The sequence below is a fragment of the Dipodomys ordii genome, unplaced genomic scaffold (genome assembly GCF_000151885.1).
Source record: "Dipodomys ordii isolate 6190 unplaced genomic scaffold, Dord_2.0 Scaffold188, whole genome shotgun sequence".
In the NCBI taxonomy this organism is placed as follows: domain Eukaryota; kingdom Metazoa; phylum Chordata; class Mammalia; order Rodentia; family Heteromyidae; genus Dipodomys; species Dipodomys ordii.
Window position 1 is genome coordinate 1893290 of NW_012267404.1, and position 21499 is coordinate 1914788.

Sequence of the window (21499 nt, forward strand, 5' to 3'; positions counted from 1 at the left end):
CCTCCTCCTCCTCCTCCTCCTCCTCCTCCTCTTCTTCTTCTTCCTCCTCCTCTTCCTCTTCCTCTTCTTTTTTCTTTTTATACCGGTACTAAGGCTTGAATTCTGAGCCTCTCACCCTCACCTGACTTTTTCTTTTCACCTAACTTTTTCATTCAAGACTGACACTCAACCACTTCAGCCACAACTCCAGCTTTTTTTTTTTTTTGCTAGTTAATTGAAGATTTAGTGTCTTCCAGATCTGACTGCCCTAGCTGACTTTGAACAGAGATCTTCAGATCGCACCCTCCTGAGTAGCTAGGATTACAGGTGTGAGCCTGTGCCTGGCTAGATGGTTCTTATTATTGCACTAGAACAGCCCTCATTTGCATATCCTAGGGCATTTCTCTGGTTGTGGAGCTCCAAGGGGCAGAGCCAGTGAGCCCAGGAAGGGCCCAGTGACACGGGGGTCAGCCTTGCTAGAACTCCTCTCCCACATGGCTCCATTGCGGGCTCTGTGACTTCCTGGGGCAGCAGACATGTGGGCGCTGACTGTCCTCCAGGGCCATCAGTCAGTCTGACAGCCTCAAGAGCAGGCGGAGAATACTACAATAACCAGTGCTGTGGGTAGGAGCAGCAGGGGACTCCTCAGCCCTCAGGACTTGCGAAGGTTCCTCTCTAGAAAACTGGCTCTGCTGACCCAGTGCTTGGAAAGATGTCACCCAACAGGTTTAAGGAGAAAAGCATTTAGGCCAAGTGGCAGTGGAGAAACAAACAGAGGCTGGTCCTTGCGATTCTGATGCAGCAGCTATACTGCTGATTAAACCGACTCCCCTGGGAAAGGTGGGCCAGGTTCTTGCTTCCCTCCTGTGCCCTGTGCCCCGCTGGCTCTGAGCTGCCCTGAGGAATTTGCTAGCAAATTCCTCCTCCAAGGGAACAAAGGGAACTCACCTGAATGAGTCCTTTCCTCAATGCCAATCTGGGAAGTGGTTCTATCTGGTTTACGCTGCCAACTGCTCATTGGAGGTGTGAGTGGGCTGCTTGCGTGTTGATTTGCCTATGAGTATCCACTCTGTGCCAAGTGCTTGAAACATATCCATATTTACAAGACAGGTGCTAGTGCACCCATTTTGCAGATGAAGAAACTGAGGCTCTTGACCACTACAGCTTCTGGCTGGTGTGTTTCTCAGATCTAATTTGTTAGAGACTCAATGAAGGCTGGTCTGTGTCAAGTTTATTTCCAACCCATTGGAGGAGATGAGGACACAGGGAGGCTCATGGGGTGAATATCTAGTAAAAGGGGGATTCAAATGCCCACCTGGCAGAGGCAGCAAGGACCAAGTGAGAAAGTCCAGGATACAGCAGATGTTACTGTGTTTGGTTTAGAATTTAAATCAGCAACTGCTTCCATCAGACAAGCGGTGGGATAATTTGAAATCAAAGAAAATAAAATGGTCCCATAAAAGTTTTGAAAACAAAAGCCATACTGCAGAATCAAAAATCTCCCTAATTACATTTTACCACTCTTAAGTGAAACTGGCTGAACCTTCCCTGAAATCTCACAATTAATAATAATCTCTCCTCCCATACTTAATAATCTCTTTAAACAGGATTTTCACCATTGCCAGCAATTTTAACCCATTCTCCTCAGCTCTCTTTCCTATGCTATCAAGGCTTTGATCTTGGGCTTCCTAATAAAAAATCTGGATGTTTGTTGTAGATCTGAGAAAGAGAGAGAAAGATTTTGCTTATTTGTAGAGCTTAGGACGTGGATGGACAAACTGTAGAATTAAAGCACCGGCAGTACTAGGCACTTAGCACTCATACCTGTAATCCTAGCTACTCAGGAAGCTGAGATCTGAGGATTGCTGTTCAAAGCCAGCCTGGGCAGGAATATCTGTGCAACTCTAAATGTGCAATTAATCACCAAAAAGCCAGAAATAGAGCTGTGGCTCAAATAGTTATAGCACCAGACTTGAGCAAAAAAGCTAAGGAACAGTGCCCAGGACCTGAGTTCAAACTCCATGACTGGCACAAAAGAAAAGAAAACAAAAGAGCGAGGCTGTGTACAAACAACACCAGCCACATAGTATGAGACTGAGTCTCAAGTCCTAGATCTGCTCCTCCCCTTACCCAGCTTCGGTCTCCCTGGATCTCTTTAAGCCACAACATTCTCATCTACAAAATGGGTATAAACACCTGCATCCATACCTGCTAATGTGAAGAACAAGTAAGATTAAGCCCTTAGCTTTCTCAGTATTAAGTCCATGGACAGGGCCCTTTCCTAAAGCAAGTCACTACTGAAAGCCCATCCAGAACCCAAGGTCCCCTGGCACAGTGAGAGTACCTCACAAAACCTTCGGGGCCAGCAATATCCAGCCCGAAGACACCAGCACCCCAGCTCCTCACCTTGGTCTGGGAAGATGCCTCTAGGGTTGAATTTTTCCCAAGGAAGTACAATGGGTAAGAGAGGGAACCGCAGAAGTAAGAAGGAGCGTTCTCCAAGAGAAGGAATAAAGCATGCGGCCAAGACCAAGCCTCTAGCACCAAAGAAGGCGTGCCCAGCCTCAGCACTGGGGGGATGTTGAGTCCCAGCTCTGCCTGGAGCCTGCTTGGGGACCTTTCAGCAAGGCACGTGACTCAGTCTACACAAGACTGCATTTCCTCACCTCCAAGAGACTTCTCATCTATTTCTCTTAGTGAAGAAAAAAGTGAGGAAATTAAAATGAAATCCCTTCCTAGCTGTGAAGTGCTTGGCCCAGTGTTTCTACTGCTAAGTTCTAACCACCACCACCACCTGCAAACCATGCTAACACCTTTCCAGGTATTCTGAATTCATCCAACTCTGCCTCCACTCACAGTTTATTCTAGAAGCTGTTTGAGAGCAGACCCACGTCTGGCTTGCTTTTCACCTATCCACAGAGGTGACACACTCACTGTCTGGTGGAGCAGCTATCCATCATAGTTCTTTTTCTTTTTTTTCTTTAGTGGTGGTACTGAGATTTGAATTCAGGGTCTCGCCCTTGCTCTACCACTTGAGCCAAGTCTTCAGCACTTTTTTGCTTTATTTATTTTCCATGTAGGATCTAGCTGGGATGAGAAATGCTCTACAACATCCACCTTTTATTGGTTGAGATGAGAGTCTGGTTAACTTTGGCCAGGGATGGCCTCAAATTGCCATCCTCCAGATCTGTGTCTCCTGAGTAGCTAGGATTATAGGAGTGTGCCACCACACCCATCCATACTTGCTGACGGGAGTTATGTTTGGAAGGAGGCAGCTGCAGCTACAGAAAGGGAGGAAGAGAGGGGGGGTTGGGTAGTGAATGGAGGCAGTGATGAAGGATAAGAAAAACATAACATTATTAAAAGAAAATGAGAAGGCAAAGGAATTTTCTTCCCATTAAAGGCTGTGTCTACTAAGATAAAAAACAATGAAGGTAATAAATCAGAGAACAGAGGTGTTGGTGGCATGGAACCTCACCCTACCCGTGAAATAGGAGATTTTTAAATACTTCATGTATAACAAGTTAGGGTTTTAGTTCCTGCTAATAAAACGGCTCAAACACGCTTTTCAGCAGACCTGATTCACTGCTAAGCTATGTCACCTCTAGGGCACTGAGTCACAGTGTGTCAGAAAGTTCCCCTGTGGGAAACTCAGCCTGAAGGGCTAGTTTTCTTCTTTGCTTTGCTTTCCTTTTTCTCCCCTCCCTTCCTCTCCCCTCTCCTCTTTCCTCTTCTTCTCCCCTCCTTTTCTCTCCCTCCCTGTCTTGTTCTTTGTATATTTTTCTTCCTCTTTAAGCCTAGATCTGAATGCCCTGGCACACTGAACTTCCCCCATGTGCAGGGGGCAGTATCATTCCGTTGGCTGGGTGGCCGTGGCCAGGCTTGGTTCCGGCACACACACACACAAAATAATAATAGTCTGTTTTGCTTTCACCAGAAAGACTAGTTGTTTTGACACAATGTGAAGTGAATCCAGTCCTTGTCTCCAACTCACCGCTTTACCTTTGAAAGAGCAGCTCACAGGCCCGTGTTTGCTTCTGATTTGCCTGCCAACTTTCTGTCCCTTTACCTCCTAACCAGCCCCCTCACTTCTCACTGGGCTGTATGCAAATCAGCCAGATACTTGAGCCACGATGATGGTAAATATCTATTTTTTTTTAAAGTCCAGATACCTTAAAACATTTTTTTCTTTTTCTTTTTTTTGGGGTCTGGTCGTAGGACCTTAACTCTGGCCTGGGCACTGTCCCTCAGCTCTTCAGCTCAAGGCTAGCGCTCTACCACTTGAGCCACAGCACGACTTTCAGCTTTTTTCTTTTTGTTTATGTGGTGCTGAGGAATCGAACCCAGGGCCTCATGCATGCAAGGCAAGCACTCTACCACTGAGCCACCTTCCCAGCCCAAAACATTTTTTTTTCTTTGTGTGTATGTGTGTGTGTGCCAGTTCCAACTCAGGGCCTGGGCACTGTCCCTTTCTCCACTCAAGGCTACCACTTCAGCCACAGCTCCACTTCCAGCATTTTAGTGATTCATTGGGGATAAGAGTCACATACTTTTTTCCCCCCAGGCTGGCTTCAAACTGTGACCCTCGGTTCTCAGTCTCTTGAATAGGTAAGATTATAGGCAGGAGTGAGCTACCAGTGCCCAGCCTTATTTTATTTTTATGCTCATCAGAAATAGATCTTATTCACACTTCACAGCTAGGGAAGCTGAGACTCAAAGAGATTTCTTGCCGTTAATATGACCAAAGCTCAAGATCAGATTATAGTCTGGGGCTCCTCTGCCTTTCAGCTTTCTTCAATATTCTGGATCCCAAACATCTGTGGAAACCCTACTAGGCACAGAGCTCAGTGCCAGAGAGATGCAGGCCTTGTCCTCACTCCGCTTACTGCCCAATGTACAGAGCCTACAGAAATCTGTGGAGGGCCAGAAATGTGGCTTAGTGGTAGAGTGCTTGTCTAGCATACATGAAGCTCTGGGTTCAATTCATCAGTACCACATACAAAGAAAAAGCTACAAGTGGCAGAGTGCTAGCTTTGAGCAAAAGAAGCTCAGAGACAGTGCCCAGGCTCCAAGCTCAAGCCCCAGGACTGGCAAAAAAAAAAAAAATCTGTGGAGCCAGCAAACACAAAGGACACTGGGATATGAGAAGAATTTCAAGACACCAGACTGAGCAGACTGAGGGATAGTTGGGAACAAGGCGTGCTTTTGGGAGGAGGTGGATGACCTCTGATTCCAGCTCTATCCTGGGGAGCCTGGGCCAGTTCAAGGACATGGTACTGCAGGGGACCAAGGTCACTTCTCCCACACCTTCAGCTGACACTCAGCCATACTGCAGTCATTGCCAGTTGGTCCTAATGATGAAAGCATAAACTGGAAGCCAATGTAGAGGTGCTAACAACCTCTATGCCCCTCTCTTTAGAATGTCTCTCATCAAAAAGCAGAAACTGCCAGGTGTGGTGGCTCATGCCTGTAACCTTGGCTACTCAGGAGGCTGAGATCTAGAAGAGTATGGTTTGAAGCCAGCTCAGGTAGAAAAGTCTGAGACTCTTTATCTCCAATCAACCAATAAAATGACAGACTGGAGGCATGGTTCAAGTGGTAGAGCACAAAAATAAAACAAGTGAGACGGTAAGCCCAGTACCCAGTATGGTACTCACATGCATGCACATGTACATACCCACACACAGAGTCAACAAAACCAGCATATAGTGTCCTATTACTACCTTGCTTCACAGTTATCCACATGGTCCTATTTGCTCAACATCACCTTGTACATGCTTTTATCACTCATTAAAACACATATAAAAAAGGAAATAAAATGTCCTAAAGATATTTGACTCATGGTGATAAAAATCTGGGGCAAAACTTTGCCTGCCTAGTCCAAAGGTTATCCCTTCTAGACTGTAGGTCATAAGAAGAGGGGTCTTTTGTATGTGGGGGGGGGTAGGTCAAATAACAGATTAAGGTGAGAAAGAATATATGTTTTTATTACGTATATACACACACACATTTGTATATATGTAATTCCTATGTGTAGTGTCACATGTATTTCCATTTGTTTTTCAAACAACACTACAAGGCAGGAGGTATTATTCATTTATTCATTCTTTCTTTTGTGCTCATCCTGGGGCTTGAACTCAGAGCCTGGGCACTGTCCCTGTGCTTTTGTGTTCAAAGCTAATGCTCTGCCACTTGAGCCACAGCTCCACTTCTGGCTTTTTGGTGGTTAAAGGTAAGAGTTTCATGGACTTTCCTGCCCAATCTGGCTTCAAACTATGATCATCAGATCTCAGTCTCTCAAGTAGCTAGGATTACAGGTATGAGCCACTGGTACCCAGTTCATTCATTCATTTTTAGCCCAAGTTTTTTTTAAATTGGCTTATATCAGTTGTTATATAGGATTAGATATTTCATTGTTATGTCTTCTAGGATATATTACTAAAACACTGAAGCTTTTTTTTTTTTTTTTTTGCTCATGAGCAATTAGGAATAAGAATTCTTATTCAGGCATCCACCTGGTTCCAAAGCCCAGAGTCTTGGATCCTTAATGGCCAATCAGAAGTTAGCAGATAAGGTTCAAGGGTCCAGCTGACTATTTCTGAGTAAGAACTGTGCTCAAATTACACTCCTGTTCAATAGAGCAGCTGTTCAATGAACTCACACAGAGCCATAGTCTAGGCTTCTAAGTTCTATGTGGATTATTGACCATAACACCTGTGTGGATGTCTCATATACAAATACAAATGTTTGGTGCTCTCTCTCTCTCTCTCTCTCACACACACACACACACACAACTGACAGTCTCACAATTTTCCTTCCCAGTAACAAGAATGCAAAAGAAGTCTAAGATACCAAGTTGTGTCTAGATCGAAACTAGCTGTGCTCAGTGTTTTGGAATGTGTGATGTGGCTCTTGACCAAGATTGTCTACAAAACACCTGAGAGAATATTAAGTACAATCCTGCCTTGGGGGAGGGGAGGGAGATTGGCCAACTTCCCATAATTCCTTTCAGGACTAAAACTCAATAATGTTATGACACCACAATGTCACCAATCTCCTGCCAGCTCTTTGCCTCCATACATATATATGCCATGCTTGCTTGACAGTATCAAATGGTTAGGGGATGGAGAAGGCAATCATTAAAGAGAAATCTAAGCAAGGAAGCTTAGCTTCCTTTACCTGAGGGCTTATAGTTAAGATGTATTGTGGAGAAGGAAGGGAAAAATAAGGCATGCTAATTAATTTCAAATAGACAGTAGTGCTCTCTATAAGTGATGGAGAGCCACAGAATGTGCCTTTGGTAGTTCCCAGGCTTCTGCATGGGTGGGGCGGCCATCCTGCCATGGTGAGTCTGCCAGCCCTGTCTCCAGAAGAAATGTCAAGGGCACAGGGACTGTTTCCCTCCCCGCCAGTGTTGGTCTGTATAACCCTAGTTCAGATGGAGTGCCCTAGTAAGAAGCTTCTAGACTAGTTCTGTGGCATACCCTGGGTAAACAAGGGCTCTGTGTGGACCACTCACCTGGGCAGACTACAGTGAAGAAGCCACAAGAGACAGTTCTCTCTTCCTACTTCACCATCCTCATATGGCATCTCATAGCTTGTGGCTTTTTTTAAAGAGATGCTTTTCTGCTCAGGGCTAGCACTCTACCACCTGAGCCACAGCTCTACTTGCAACCTTTTGCTAATTGACTGGAAATAAGAGTCTCATAGACTTTTCTGCCCAGGCTAGTTTCAAAGATCAATCCTCATATCTCAGCCTCCTAAGTAGCTAAGATTATAGGCATGATTCAGTGCCTAGCTATTACTTAAGCCATTAATAGCCTTGGGGTTTTGAATATTCTCAGCACAAAGAAATAAAAGTAATAGCTATAACCATTACCCTGGTCTGATCATTTAGCAGAGTATATATGTTTTGGTGTTTTTTTTTTTCCAATTACTGCATATTCTAAGCTGGCCTTGTACTTGAGGTCCTCCAGCCTCTGCCTCTCCAGTGCTGGGATTACATGTGTTCTACTGAAATGCTGCATTGTAGCCTCTAACTCCATAAAACTGCTATGTATCATTTCAAAATAAATATATATATATACTTACTTAAATAAATAATACATATTTATTTTAAAAAGTAAAAAAAACAACTTGCACTAGGAAAATATATGTGTGTGCATATACCTGTGTATACATGTATATAGATATGGCTTTTGCTAAGAGCAGACAAGCCTCTGTAGGATAAGTCACACAGGCTTTGGGGATTTCTGCAAGTATACTTTCTCTCACGTGGGCCATGATTGCTCCATTTTTTGAAAAGAGAAAGGATTCTTAGGAAAGTGAGCTGGTGTGGTCAAGGCTACAGCTTGGTTGGAAGGGGTTTCTAGAAATGACCTACTCAATACTCTCAAACACATCCAAATGCAATAACAAGAATCTAAAAAAAAAAAGGCTGGGTGCCAGTGGCTCATGATGTAGTCTTAGCTACTCAGGAAACTGAAATCTGAGGATTGCAGTTCAAAGCCAGCCCAGGCAGAAAGTCCATGAGACTTATCTTCAATTAACCACCAGAAAATCAGAAATGAACCTGTGGCTTAAAGTGATAGAGCACTAGCCTTGAAGTCCATAAGACTTATCTTCATTAACCACCAGAAAATCAGAAATGAACCTGTGGCTTAAAGTGATAGAGTACTAGCTTTGGGCAGAAAAGTTCAAGGACAATGCCCAAGTCCACAGTTTAAGCCCAGAAAAAAAATATCTAGAAAAAGAAGTAGAGGGGCTAGGAAGATGGCTCAGTGGTAGAGCGCTTGCCTTGCATGCTTGAGGCCCTGGGTTCAATTCCTCAGCACCACATAAGCAAAAAGAAAAAAGCTGGAAGTGGCGCTGTGGCTCAAGTGGTAGAGCGCTAGCCTTGAGCTGAAGAGCTGAGGGACAGCGCCCAGGCCCAGAGTTCAAGCCCCATGACCGGACCCCCCCCCCAAAAAAAAGAAGTAGAACTCAGCCATTATTTGGCAGCCATTTGGGCAACAGCAACAGCAATCTGAAGAGGTAAAAGTCTGTCAGAGGCTGAAAGGAGAAAATAATTCTGGAGACGGAATGAGAAAAACATCTCAGGTCCCCCCAGGAGATGGGCTGTTTCATAAGAACACATGTTATAAGGGCACAACAATTTAAAAATATATAAGAAAAATTCCTCTCCCAACCTTTTCAAGACATTGACACAGAAACAGGAATGAGTCAAAGGAAAAGTGCAAGTCCTATGGCAAGATCTACCCAGCAAGCCCATCTTGAAAAGAAACCACAATTACACACACACACACACACACACACAGAATCAATCCTTCAGAAATGCCATGTTCACAAAGATATGCACACAAGGACACCCACCATGGCACAGCTCACAGTTGCGAGCTAGTGGTGCTGACTGGGGGAACTTGCATGGTTATAGCAAAAGGTTGAAAGGTTTATATCAAATTGTTCAAATTGTTGTGGTTCCTAGGTAATAAAAATGGAGATAGGAGTGGTATGAAGTAAAAATGGAGATAGGGGTGGTATGGAGACATGGTGACTTATGCCTGTAATCCTAGCTATTCAGGAGGTGGAGGGAGCAGAAACAAGATTCAAAGCCAGCCCCAGGGTGCAGCAGAAGGAACAGAGCTTTTAAGAACCCAACAAGTACAAAGCCCTTGGTTCAAGAATGGTGATTGAGAGAAGGGCGGGAGTGAGAATATTCATTTCTAATTGTATAATCAGTTCTAGATTGTTCGTTTATTTTCTCATGTTGTACCTTTTAGTTCAAGTGGCCAATGACCACCTATGCTTCATGGACACACTGGGCTTAAGATGCAGAGATAGTTTATGGAAGCTGGCATGCCCTGAGGAAATGAAAAATCTGAATCTTCTCCTGCAGTCACCCCTTGATCCTCCTGGTTCAAACTCATTCGCTGAGAACCTCCATGCTGAGCCCCAAAAGACTGAGGGAAGCTGTTAGGTAGCACCTTCCCAACTGCTGTGGCCGGAGGAAGTGTTCACCAAAGACCACATTGTGTTCCCCAGTGAGATGCAAGTGGAAGGGGGGACGGGCAGTTTTACTAGCAGATAAACCTTTCTCTTCATAAGTTGATCATCTCAGTACTGTACTGTTCCAGTAATGGAGAGCTGGCTAACATAGCCTTGTATCTATCTGGGCAGCCCCCAATTCCCACACTTTCCTCTTGGCCAGGCTCCCACCATCTTGGTCTCAGAAGGTCCTTACTGTTGCATAGACCACTCCACAGGCAAAATGCTCACAGCTCTCAGTTAACACGGAACTTCTGTTGGATTGCCTTCCAGGTCACACACTGCCCCGCTCCACAGGGCACCTGGCCTTGCTCCATGGCCCCACTCATGAGTGGTTTGCCTGAACTTCATATTAGTTAATTTTACAGAGTTTAAAATGGGGAAGGGGCAAAATTAGAAGGCTTTGCTATCACCCCCACACACCATATCCAAGGCAGGGCCCTTCTATCTTTGGGAGACAAATGTTCAGTGTGCAGAACTACAAAATTGCAGAACCAAAGAGAGATCACCCTTGCGCCTCCATTCCCCCCAGTCCATTAACTGAAAAATTTGAGATCTAGTGGTTTAAATCTGGATTAGCCAATGTCAATGGACATTAAGGTTATATTAGCTAGAGTTCACAGATTCCAATGCTCTTTCTGTATGAATGAACAGAATGAATGAATGAATGGCTTCACCACTCAATTCGGAAAACCAAAGGAATCTCACCAAGAATCTAATGTTAAACTATCTAGTAAATGTAATTGATCGGGTAGACTCTACTTACCAATTTAACTGATGTTTTCTGTTTTTAATTGACTGTTTATGTTCATAGGCGTATATTGTTAGTCATTTAAAATGTTCTGTTAATGCATATACCCCAGACAGGTCAGACTTCAATAGTGTTAATTCCAATTCCCTTATAAGCTATATGATTTACCTCAAATAATAACATTAGATTGAACCCAAAAGGTTCAATATCTTTACATGCAAATGGTGAAAGTTACAAAATCTTCATGTGTCCCTCTTATATATGCTTCAGAAGACAAGAAAGATTTTTAAAACCAATACACACAGCCGGATACCAGTGTCTCACATCTGTAATCCTAGCTACTCAAGAAGCTTAGATCTGAGGATGATGGTTCAAAGCCAGCCCTGGGCAGGAAAATCTGTGAGACATTTATCTCCAATTAATCATAGAAAAAGCTGGAAGTGGCACTGTAGCTCAGGTGATAGAGTGCTAGCCTTGAGCAAAAGGAGCTTAGGGACAATGCCCAGGCCTAGAATTCAAGGCCCAGGGCTGGCAAACACACACACACACACACACACACACACACACACACACACACAAATGAACTCTGATATAACATGACTACATAATAGTCACCAGACATTTAATTAATTAATTAATTAAATTGATTGATTGCCAATACTGACGTTTGAACTCAGGGACTTGCGCTTGCTAGGTTTGCTTGCTTAGCTGAGTCATGCCTCTAGTCCTGCTTTTTGCTAGTTGTTTTGAAGATAGAATCCTGACTTTTCTGCCTGGACTAGCTTTGAACCTTGATTCCCCCAAATGTCAGCCTTTCCAATAGATAATATTACAGGGATGAGCCACCAGCACCAGTGAGATCTTTAAACTACATCATCTTTTAAGAATCTAAATTTGTTTTTTTTTCTTTCTCTTTCCCTTTTCTCTTTGCCCCTTCCCCCCACCCCCACCCCACCCCACCCCACACACAACCATTTGCCAGCTTTATGGATTCAAGAAATTAGAAAGGACTAGATTACCCAGAAGTGGCTAGGTTCCTGGAGGGAGAAAGAAAGGTGCCAAGAATAGGAGAATAGGTGTGCCTGACACCACTCCCATGCTCCCTGCCATCCCCTTACCCTTGTCCCCTGCCAGGAAGAGGGCTGGCAATGTTAGCAGGAACCACAGATAAATACAAGATAGGTCAAGCTCCTAAACCCAGCTTTAGTCACCGCTCCAGCAAAGCTGAGGTTCTTTACCCTGCCTGGAAGTGTGCTGCCACACCCTCCACTCAGCCCCTCTGTTGCAATCACAGTTAAACAAGATAGAAAAATAGCCACTTGTGGGGGGAACGGACTTTTAAAGACACTCTGGCTCTACCTTCCTCTCCTGATTCTAAGAAGAAAACTGAGATGTAAAGAAATAGTCACTAGTTCAAGGTCACTCGGCAAGTTAGCAACATATTCCCAAGCCATAGTCAGGCTACTCAGAGCTCCTACCACGAGCAATCCAAAAGGTATAAAAGGCACAAAAACCACCCCAACTGCTTAGTGAGGAACATGTACAAAGAGGCACAAATAGCTTGATAACAAATTAATTCAAAATATAAACTCTACCAAACCTGCCAGAAATCCAGTAACAGAACCTAAAAGCAGCACCCAGCTGTATACATTGAGTCCTGGGGCCTTTAGCAATTAAATCACTCCTTTACCCAATTCTCACAGGCAGGGTAAATTTAAAAATGCAACCCTTTTTCCACACATGAAATTAAGAGACACAAAACACATGTCGCTCCCCCTTCCTCCTCCTCTCCCCTTCTAGTTTATAGCAATCACAGTTCCAGAGCCAAGGTGTCAAGCCCAGCAAGGGCGTCTCAAAGCCCATGGGAAATCTAATACCTTCCACATCCCTCAGTGCTCTCCCCTGACCTGCCCAGGTAACAAAACCCAGTAGGGCAGAGGCTGGGCTTGGCAGGCTGCCTGCCTAAGAGCAGGCTTTAAAAAAAACCAACAAGCCCCAAGTTGCTAACATTCCAACACAGACCAACAGAGAAATGTAAAAATAAAGAGTAAAAAGAAAACTTTTCCTTACCCTTAAAAATCACAGAGACAATAGGATCCGGTTTCCCGAATTTCGTTTTAGGGATATTACTGGCAGATTCTACAATCACACGAAGCATGGCTCTTAGTGAAGTAGAAAGCAAATTTCAGCAAACGACGAAGTCAAGATCTGGCCACTCAGCCCCGAAGAGAATGGGTGGAAAGCCTCCAGCAGGGAGGTTCTCCCGGGGAAGAGGGAAGGGGAGAGGCCAATGGGTGGACCTCAGAGCACTATTTACTGAAGGCGATGTGTAAACTGATACCCACACTCCCCAGTCCACGCAGTGCCCCAGGCACCGACTTAAGCACTCAGTGAATGTGGAAGTGAAAAAGTACAAGGCATCTACAAAACAAAATGTTGTGAAACAAACGAAAGTAAAATGGATTGGGAGCTATTAAAAGCAACTCTTATCTGGAGAGTCCAAAATGTGGTTGCACTGTAGGGATCACTCATGAAGTTAAATTAATTGGTTCTCTACCATCTCTTCATTCTTTCCTTAGTTTCATGGAGTATTCAGTCTTTTTTTCTTTTTCTTCTATGTGCTTTTGAGAATTTCTTCTTGTGCTGTTGAACGTATCCACCACGGAGCAACCTTTTCAAAAAGCAGCTAGAAGATGCCCCCTACTGGACGACTGAGGAATCACTAGTTTATTTCAAGTATAAACCCAATCCAAGAACCAAAATAAGTGGATTTATAGAACCCAGTGTCTTGGGGGCTAACCCTTTGCTTTACAAAAGGATTCACCATGGAATTTCTCTACATATTTTATAACATAAGATTTACATATACACGTTAATACATGCAGACACATGTCATACATGGGTTTGATATATTCTGACTCTATAGAAATGACAGCACAGAGTATCACATCATAGGGATTGTTCTGTGTTGTTCCTTTTTCTTTTTTTGTCGATCATGGGGCTTGAACTCTGGGCCTGGGCACTGTCCCTCAGTTCAAGGTTCTACCACTTGAGCTACAGCGCCACTTCCAGTTTTCTGGTGGTTTATTGGAGATGAGTTTCATGGCTTTTCCTGCCTGGGCTGGCTTTGAACCAGGATCCTCAGATCTCAACCTCCCGAGTAGCTAGGATTACAGGCATGAGCCACCAGTGCCGTGCTGTGTTTGGTTTCTTTTGTCCTCATAATACTGTTAAATTCATTCATGTATCTCTCTACATTATTCATGCTTGATGCTTTACAGTATTTTATGGTATGACTGCTCTACACATTATTAATCTATTGGACTGTGGAAGGATATTTGTTCAGGGTTTGGGACTATTATAAATTGGGCCTTAAACATTCTTGTGCATGTCAGTAAGAGAATCACAGTCCAAGCCAGCCTGCTCATAAAGTCAGAACCTACTAGGAAAATAACCAAGGCAAAAAGGGGCTAGCCTGTGGTTCAAGTGGTAGAGCACCTGCTTAGGAAGCATAAGGCTCTGACTTTGATCTCTACTATCTCTGGAAAAGGAAACCATGGAGGCACTATAAGGATCAGTAGTTGCCAGTATTTAGGGACTAGGAAGAAGTAATGGACAAGAACAGAGAACTTGTGGGACAGGAAAATTAAGAATCTTCTATTTGATAGTGCAATGGTGGATAAGTGTATTTACACACTTATCCAAACCTGTACAATATACAACACCAAGAGACAACCTGAATGTGCACTATGGACTTTGCATGAAGTTGATGTGTCCATAAGGTCATCAACTATAACTAATATAGATATAGGAACTATGTGCATCCATTCAGTAGTGCCATGAATTTAATAGTGCCATGAATTTAATAAGTGTTCATTTGGCACCAAGAAAGTATAGCCCATCATGAAAGACTCACAATCCAAGTTTTCAACAGCATTCATTATTTTAAATCCTTTCAAATTTCTACTACGCAAAATATTACTTTAAAGTAATCTTAAGTAAAGTGTTTGATAATATAGATTCAAAAGTAGGATCCAGCCATACTGTTAAGGCACAAAAAGGATCAGCTCACCAATCTCTAGCATTTTTTGGAGTCTTCTGTTTGGCTCTGACAGCTTTAGAGGAATATCATGGCAGAATATTGTACACATACCCAAGAAACTGTGGAACTCAGGCTTGATGCTGCTATGCTCTGTATAGTGGGTTGAATAATGGCTCCTCCAGTTTTTGTCCCCCTGGAACATATGAATATCACTGTGTTTAAATGAAGTCATACTGCATTAGGGTGGACCCTAAATCCAAGTAGAGTCCTTATAAGCCCTCTTAGAAGGATGCATTGATTTCAGACCTCTGGTCCCCAGAGCAGAACAGTGTTTTAAGCCACTCCACTGGTAGTGATTTGTTATGGTGATCATAGGAACCTAACAGAGTAGCACAGCTCTTGACTATGGACACCATCTTCTCTTGTGTCCTTTGTCCTCTGTGCTCTTCTACAGGGAATAATGACCACCGCTGGTGGGCCTTGGGGTGTTTTTCCCTATATGTTGTGAGACTAAGATTCTAAACCTTCATTTCCTCCATTCCAGTGGCCTTTTACCTATTTTACCCTCCCAGAGCACATATACAGTGATTTGACTCGTGTGGTAGGTTTGGAGACAAAGAGGGCCAAGGAAGCAAGAGAGAAAGGGGACCTGTTAGGTAGACAGGAGTAAAAAGTGAAGGACATAACGATGTCAGATCATATGTGCCATGCTACATTGCTTGTTCCCATAGTGCCTCAGGCTCCTGCTCAAACACTTCTTCCCACAATTCCCTGGGTGCCCGCTCAGCCAACAAAAAGAGACAGGGTAGTGCACACATAAACCATCAAGCAAGAAGAGCAAAACCCGGGGAAGGAGATATGAGAAGAGTCGTCACTGTAATAGCCTGCTGCAAAGAAGACTCCATTGGACTCCTCTTTAAACCCCTCTCTAGATGGAGAGGGTTTGGGAAACTTCCTTTTCACTTTCAAGTAAACTTCTGTTTACCTCAAACACTTTCCTGACTTTTCATTCTTTAATGGGTGGAGACAATGAATCTCTTTGCCTAGAAGGTTTTGGAAAGGAAGGAAGATTTCTACTTCGCTTTGTTTAGATGCAAAAAGCTGTCTGGTCCTTTTTACCTTATAGAGTAAGCTTTGAGAAATAAACTGCTAAGATTTTAACACTGTAAGGAAAACACTTTAGGAAGGGTATTTCCTTTTGGAAAAATCATGGAAGCATTCATTCAACAGAATGAACATCAGCTAGTTCAGTGTTCAATAATACACTCATTGTTCAATAGATGCTGGAGTCCTGCCCTGTGTAAGATGCTGGGACTTCAGTGGACAGAGAGCCCAAGGTCTATTCCAGTAGACAGAGAGCCCAAGGTCTATTCCAGTAGACAGAGAGCCCAAGGTCTATTCCAGTAGAGCTCCCCAGCAAGGAAGGAGTGCATCCCACACTTTCTCATAGCTGATCAATGTTTCCAACAACTTGGTGGGACAGGATTCTTGTGTACCTCTTTGTAGTTGAAAAAGTTCAGTCTAAGAATTAAAAGCTTGAGCGAGAATTCCCACCCACTGAGTCCAGCTCACCAGCGCACTGGGCACTCAAGAGTTCTGTTTTATTATTTCTCACCTTTCTCATTAAGAAAACTCCTGCATGAATCTCCGTGTGTGGCCTTAGAGCACTGGGACAAAGGAGAGAAAGAAAGAAAAATATGCAGAGAAAAAGAGGGGAGAGATGTAGAAGCAAAATAAAAGGGATACGAGAAGGAAAGCATTATGGACTAGCATCAAGAACTTAGTAGAGGAGTGAAGATAGATTTTTAACATCTTATTCCAATTTCAGTTCTACAGGTATGTTTACCTAACAAGGATGATCATGTACAGGTGGTCTACAGCTAAGAGCTGTTTGCTGAATTAGTTATACAAGAATTATTTCAGTTGATGACTAAAATGCTTCTTAGAACTATAATACTATTTTAATAGATAATTATAGGGCTTTGCACATTGGTATTTTAAAGAAACCTCAAGCAGTTGTCTTTCAATAACCATGAGATACTGGTCCCAAGACACATCGTGGATACCAAAATCCAGAGGCTCAAGTCCTTTACACAAAATTGAGTAGAATGCGCATAAAGCCCATGTACACCCTCCTGTAAATCACCCTGGATTATGTACACTACTTAACAACATGGAAATAGTGTGAAGATAGCTGTGTTCTAAGGGAAATCTCTAAGCATGTTCAGTGCAGATACATTGTTTTTCTTCGAGTATTTTATTCTGTGGATGTTGAATCCATAAATATGGAGAACTGGCTATATAAACCATCTTTAAATTTCATTCCTTTAAAAAGATGCTGGTCTGATTCCACACAGGAGACAGAGGAGAGAAAATGTTTGGTTACATAGGGCATCATTGTATGGTAAATATGATTATGGGAATGAATTTCACCTTCTCTAAGAAAGAATACATCCTCCCTCCCTCTCTCTCCTGACCACCCCTATGGAAATATTAAGTGCTTTAGTGGGGGAAAATTAAAACCAGCATGGCTGTACATATTTGTTGCTTAGCTATACTTTTTTGTCCTATTTTCTAAAGTAATTCTAGAACAAAAAGTTCCTTTTTGTAGGTAGACTAGTGCTGTTCAATAGGAATGAAATATGAGCTACACTTGTCATTTTGAACTTTCTTGTAGTAATATTAAAAAAACCAGACAACAGAGGCTCATGCGTCTCTAATCCTAGCAATTCAGGAGGCTGAGAGCTGAGGATTGTAGTGTGAAGTCAGACTCTTAGGTCCAACTAACTACCAAAAAAGCTGAATGTGGAACTGTGACTAGAGCACTAGACTTAAGCAAAAAGAGTTTAGGCATAGCACAAGCCATAGTTCAAGCCACAAGAATGTCACAAAACAAATCAAAACCAAAAAGTAAAACACAATAAATGAAACTGGTTTGTTTTTGGTGATACTGGGGTTTAAACTCAGAGTCTATGCTTGTTAGGCACATGAGACACTATACCTGGCCATGATGAGATTTATTTCATTTTGTTTATTTATTTAGTGCCAGTACTTTTGCTTAGGGTTTTCTGGGGTTTTTTTTGTTTGTTATTTATTTATTTATTTATTTTTAATTTTATTAGGGTTTTCTGTTTAAGGCTAGCATTCTACTACTTGAGCTTCAGCTCCACTTCTAGCCTATTTGCTAGTTAATTGAATTTAAGAGTCTTTCACAGTTATCTGCCTTGGCTGGTTTGGAACTTGGATTGTCAGAGCTCAGCTTCCTGTCTATCTAGAAGTATACGTGTGAACCACCAACTCCCAGCGAGATCGATTTTAATATATTTTTATTCTGTATTCCACAATACAATTGTTTGATATGTAATAATATAAACATGTATTTTACATTTGTATATGCCTTTGAAATCCATTAAATATATCAAACATCTCAATCTAGACACAAAATGTTAACAGAGCACAAAATATATGTGAATCAAATGTAATTTTTTTCTTATCAGAAATGCTTGATGTATATTTAGACTTCCTGAGGTTTACAATTGGAAAAAATAAATGAAGGCACACAAGTTGTTGCAAATTCAAAAGCTTTTAAATGACAGTTGGATGCCAGTGGGGGATTCACACCTCTAACCCTAAGTACTTAGGAAGCTGAAATGTGGAGGATCACAGTTTGAAACCAGTCTGGGGGGAAAAAGTGTCAAAGATCCCATCTCCTATATAACCAGCAAAAATCTAAACTGGAGGCATGGCTTAAGTGGTAGCATGCCAGGAGAGTAAGGGAATCCAGCAAGCATGAGACCCTGAGTTCAAGCCTTAAGTTCAAATTCTGGTACAGACAGAACAATATTCTAACAACTGACTTTATTATCTGTTTCTTTCTTCTTTTTTTCTTCTTTTCTTTTTTGTTGGTCATGGGGCTTGAACTCTGGGCTTGGGCACTGTCCCTGAGCTCTTCAGCTCAAGGCAAGTGCTCTACCACTTGAGCCACAGTGCCACTTCCAGTTTTCTAGTGGTTTATTGGAGATAACAGTCTCACAGACTATTGGGCCTGGGGGGGGGTGGCTTTTAACTACAATCCTCAGATCTCAGCCTCCTGAGTAGCTAGGATTACAGGCGTGAGCCACTGGTGTCTAACTACTATTAGTTTCTAAAAGAGAATTAAGTAGAATTTTTCAATCACAGTAGTCTCATTTCACAATTAGCCCTGTGTGGCTAGGGCCACTATATGGGATAGAGCAGAGGAAGCTAAAGAATGCTCTTTTGGGTGTGAAGGCCTATGAGCTGGTAAGACCCACACATTCACTAGCCGCTCTTTGGAAGATATAACCCTTGGAAGGTGACAGGCACTCTCCAGCACAGAAGTCTCATATTTAATAGCTCTTAACTCCTGTAGCAGCTTTTGGTACTGTTTTGGTTTCCCAGGAACACTTTCTTACTGGAAAGAAAAGGAGCTCCCCTGGTGAGATAAATACCTAGCCTGCTTGGCCATTCCATTTCTCTTTTTACGTGAATAAAGATGAACTGAATTGTCACCATCAAAATACTATCACCTTGCAAGACCTCAATTGCAGGACTTGCAGCACCTATCTGTAAAGAGCAAACATTTATTATTTATTTATGTATTTATTGTCTCCTCCTCTTCTTCAGGAGTCCCTAATCACAAGGGGAAACTCTTGCCAGAAGCCAGGACCTGGAGGGCTGGTGTGGATTGGAGTGCCTGGCCCAGCAATCTCTGGCAGGCAGTTCCTGGATCTTAGTCCACAGGTGCCACCCCTCTCCAAATAGCCCTTTCTTCCCCATCTTACACCATATGCTCGCTATTTGGCTCTAAGGTGAGTAGGAGAGGACCCTTTCTCATCTTTATACATACCTTTAGAAATGAATTTTGCCCTTTATCTCAACTCTAGACAACACATAGTACTCATATTCTCATTTAACTTTTGCAGATTTTCTTCTTCCCATCGCTCCCATCTGATACTTTAGCACATGAATCTGAAGGAAACCAAGACTGGGCATTTATCCACTAGAAATGAAAGTGCATACAAGCCCACTCCCCACCCCAAGTCTCAGCAGTTTTTTCCTTATTCCTACCAGTTCTATTTCTTAAGGATTAGCTGCCCACTGACATATATCATTTATAAATTAACTGTACACTGAACAGAATGAGAATGAACAAACCCTCCATTCCTCAGCACTCTCCAACCCCAAGGACTGGAATGGTGCTTGTAAGAAATGCTGACCACAGCAAAAACCAGATACAAGTTACTTTAATCAGTAGAGACACTTAAATCATATATGATTTAGATCATGTATGTGGACTCTTCCACATCTCTCTGAACTTCAAATAAATGAAAGTCCACATGCTAGAAGACACTACATTTTTATATGCTGGACAATGGAGGTGGCTGCCTCTCTAGGACATATTTCTCCAGAAAAGAATAATATAAAAGAGTCTCCCTTGATAAGAAATGTATTCATTATTTTGCCCATGTAATTGTACCCCCTCTGTAAAGTATGTTCACAAAAAATAAAAATTAAAAAAAAAGAGTCTCCCTTAAGGCAAGGGATAAGATGGCCATTGAAAATGACCATGCTAGCTTGTTGTTAAATAAGCATCATGGACTGATGCCTTGAGTTCCAAGGATATAAGTACTAAACATCTTCTTACTTTTTTCTAATTCTTTGAAATTGTAGTGGGGAGGGGCAGTGAGACCACTCAGTCCACAGTAAAATGTTAAAGATTTTATTGAGCGAAAAGTGCTGATGGGCCAGGACCACACCTGGAGTTGGGATCCCAGGAAACAGCCCCGAGTGCCAGCCCACATTGGTTTTTAAGCATTTAGGGCTAGGGCAGAGAAAGGGGGAGGCTGGGTGTTGGTTTTAGCCAATGATTGTTACAAGAAATTCACACCTTAAGTTTAAACTTCCTGCCAAGGTTTTGCTGGTGTAAAGCAGGGGAATAGAACAATGGGTGGTGATGGTTTCAGCTGGGTTAGGGCTGGCATTGCTCAGAAAATAGCAGAAGCAGACATTAGTTACAGAGTTATAGGGTTACAGGGTTACAATTACAGTTACTAGCTAACATAGCTAGTTACCAGGGAAGTCTTATCCACAGCATACTTAACATTTATATCTTAAAATTGTTCATTATCCATTTTACACAATCCAAGTCGGATATTATATTCCATCTTTACTTCCTCCACCATATCATATATAATTTCTCATCCATTTTATTTAGTAATATGAGTTATATTGACTTTTGTTTAGCAATAGCTCACTACATTGGGGTGTGGGGGTGTGTGCCAGTGCCTGGGCCTTGAACTCAGGGCTTGTGCACTGTCATTTGGCGTTTTTGCCCAAGGCTGGCACGCTTACCACTTGGGCCACAGCTACACTTCTAGGTTTGTAGTAGTTAACTGGAGATAGTCTCATGAACTTACCTTCCTTGACTGGTCTGGAACTGCGATCCTCAGAGCTCTGCTTCCTGAGTAGGTTTAGGAGTATAGGTGGGATCACTACATTTATTAAATGCTCAGCACTTCATATGGTTTCCTTCATTCAATTCTCATAACTATGTATGAAGTAACTACTAGTTGCATTATTTTATAGATCAGAAAACTGAGGCCTAGATAAGTTAAATATAGTACCGAAGGTCACACATCTAGTAAGAGAAAGCCAGTAAACTC

The 21499-nt window shown here is 42.6% G+C and overlaps 1 protein-coding gene across 4 annotated transcripts in view; it reads right to left on the reverse strand.

Moving 5' to 3' along the window:
• The window catches only part of Myof (myoferlin), a 130338-nt gene extending 117351 nt beyond the window's left edge, over positions 1 to 12987 (reverse strand). For all 4 annotated transcript variants that reach the window (XM_013034371.1, XM_013034369.1, XM_013034370.1 and 1 more), the window contains exon 1: positions 12845 to 12987. In XM_013034371.1, coding sequence (XP_012889825.1) covers positions 12845 to 12932 — 88 coding nt within the window. In that variant the 5' untranslated portion in view covers positions 12933 to 12987. The remainder of the gene's footprint in view (positions 1 to 12844) is intronic.
• Positions 12988 to 21499: the final 8512 nt, after the last annotated feature.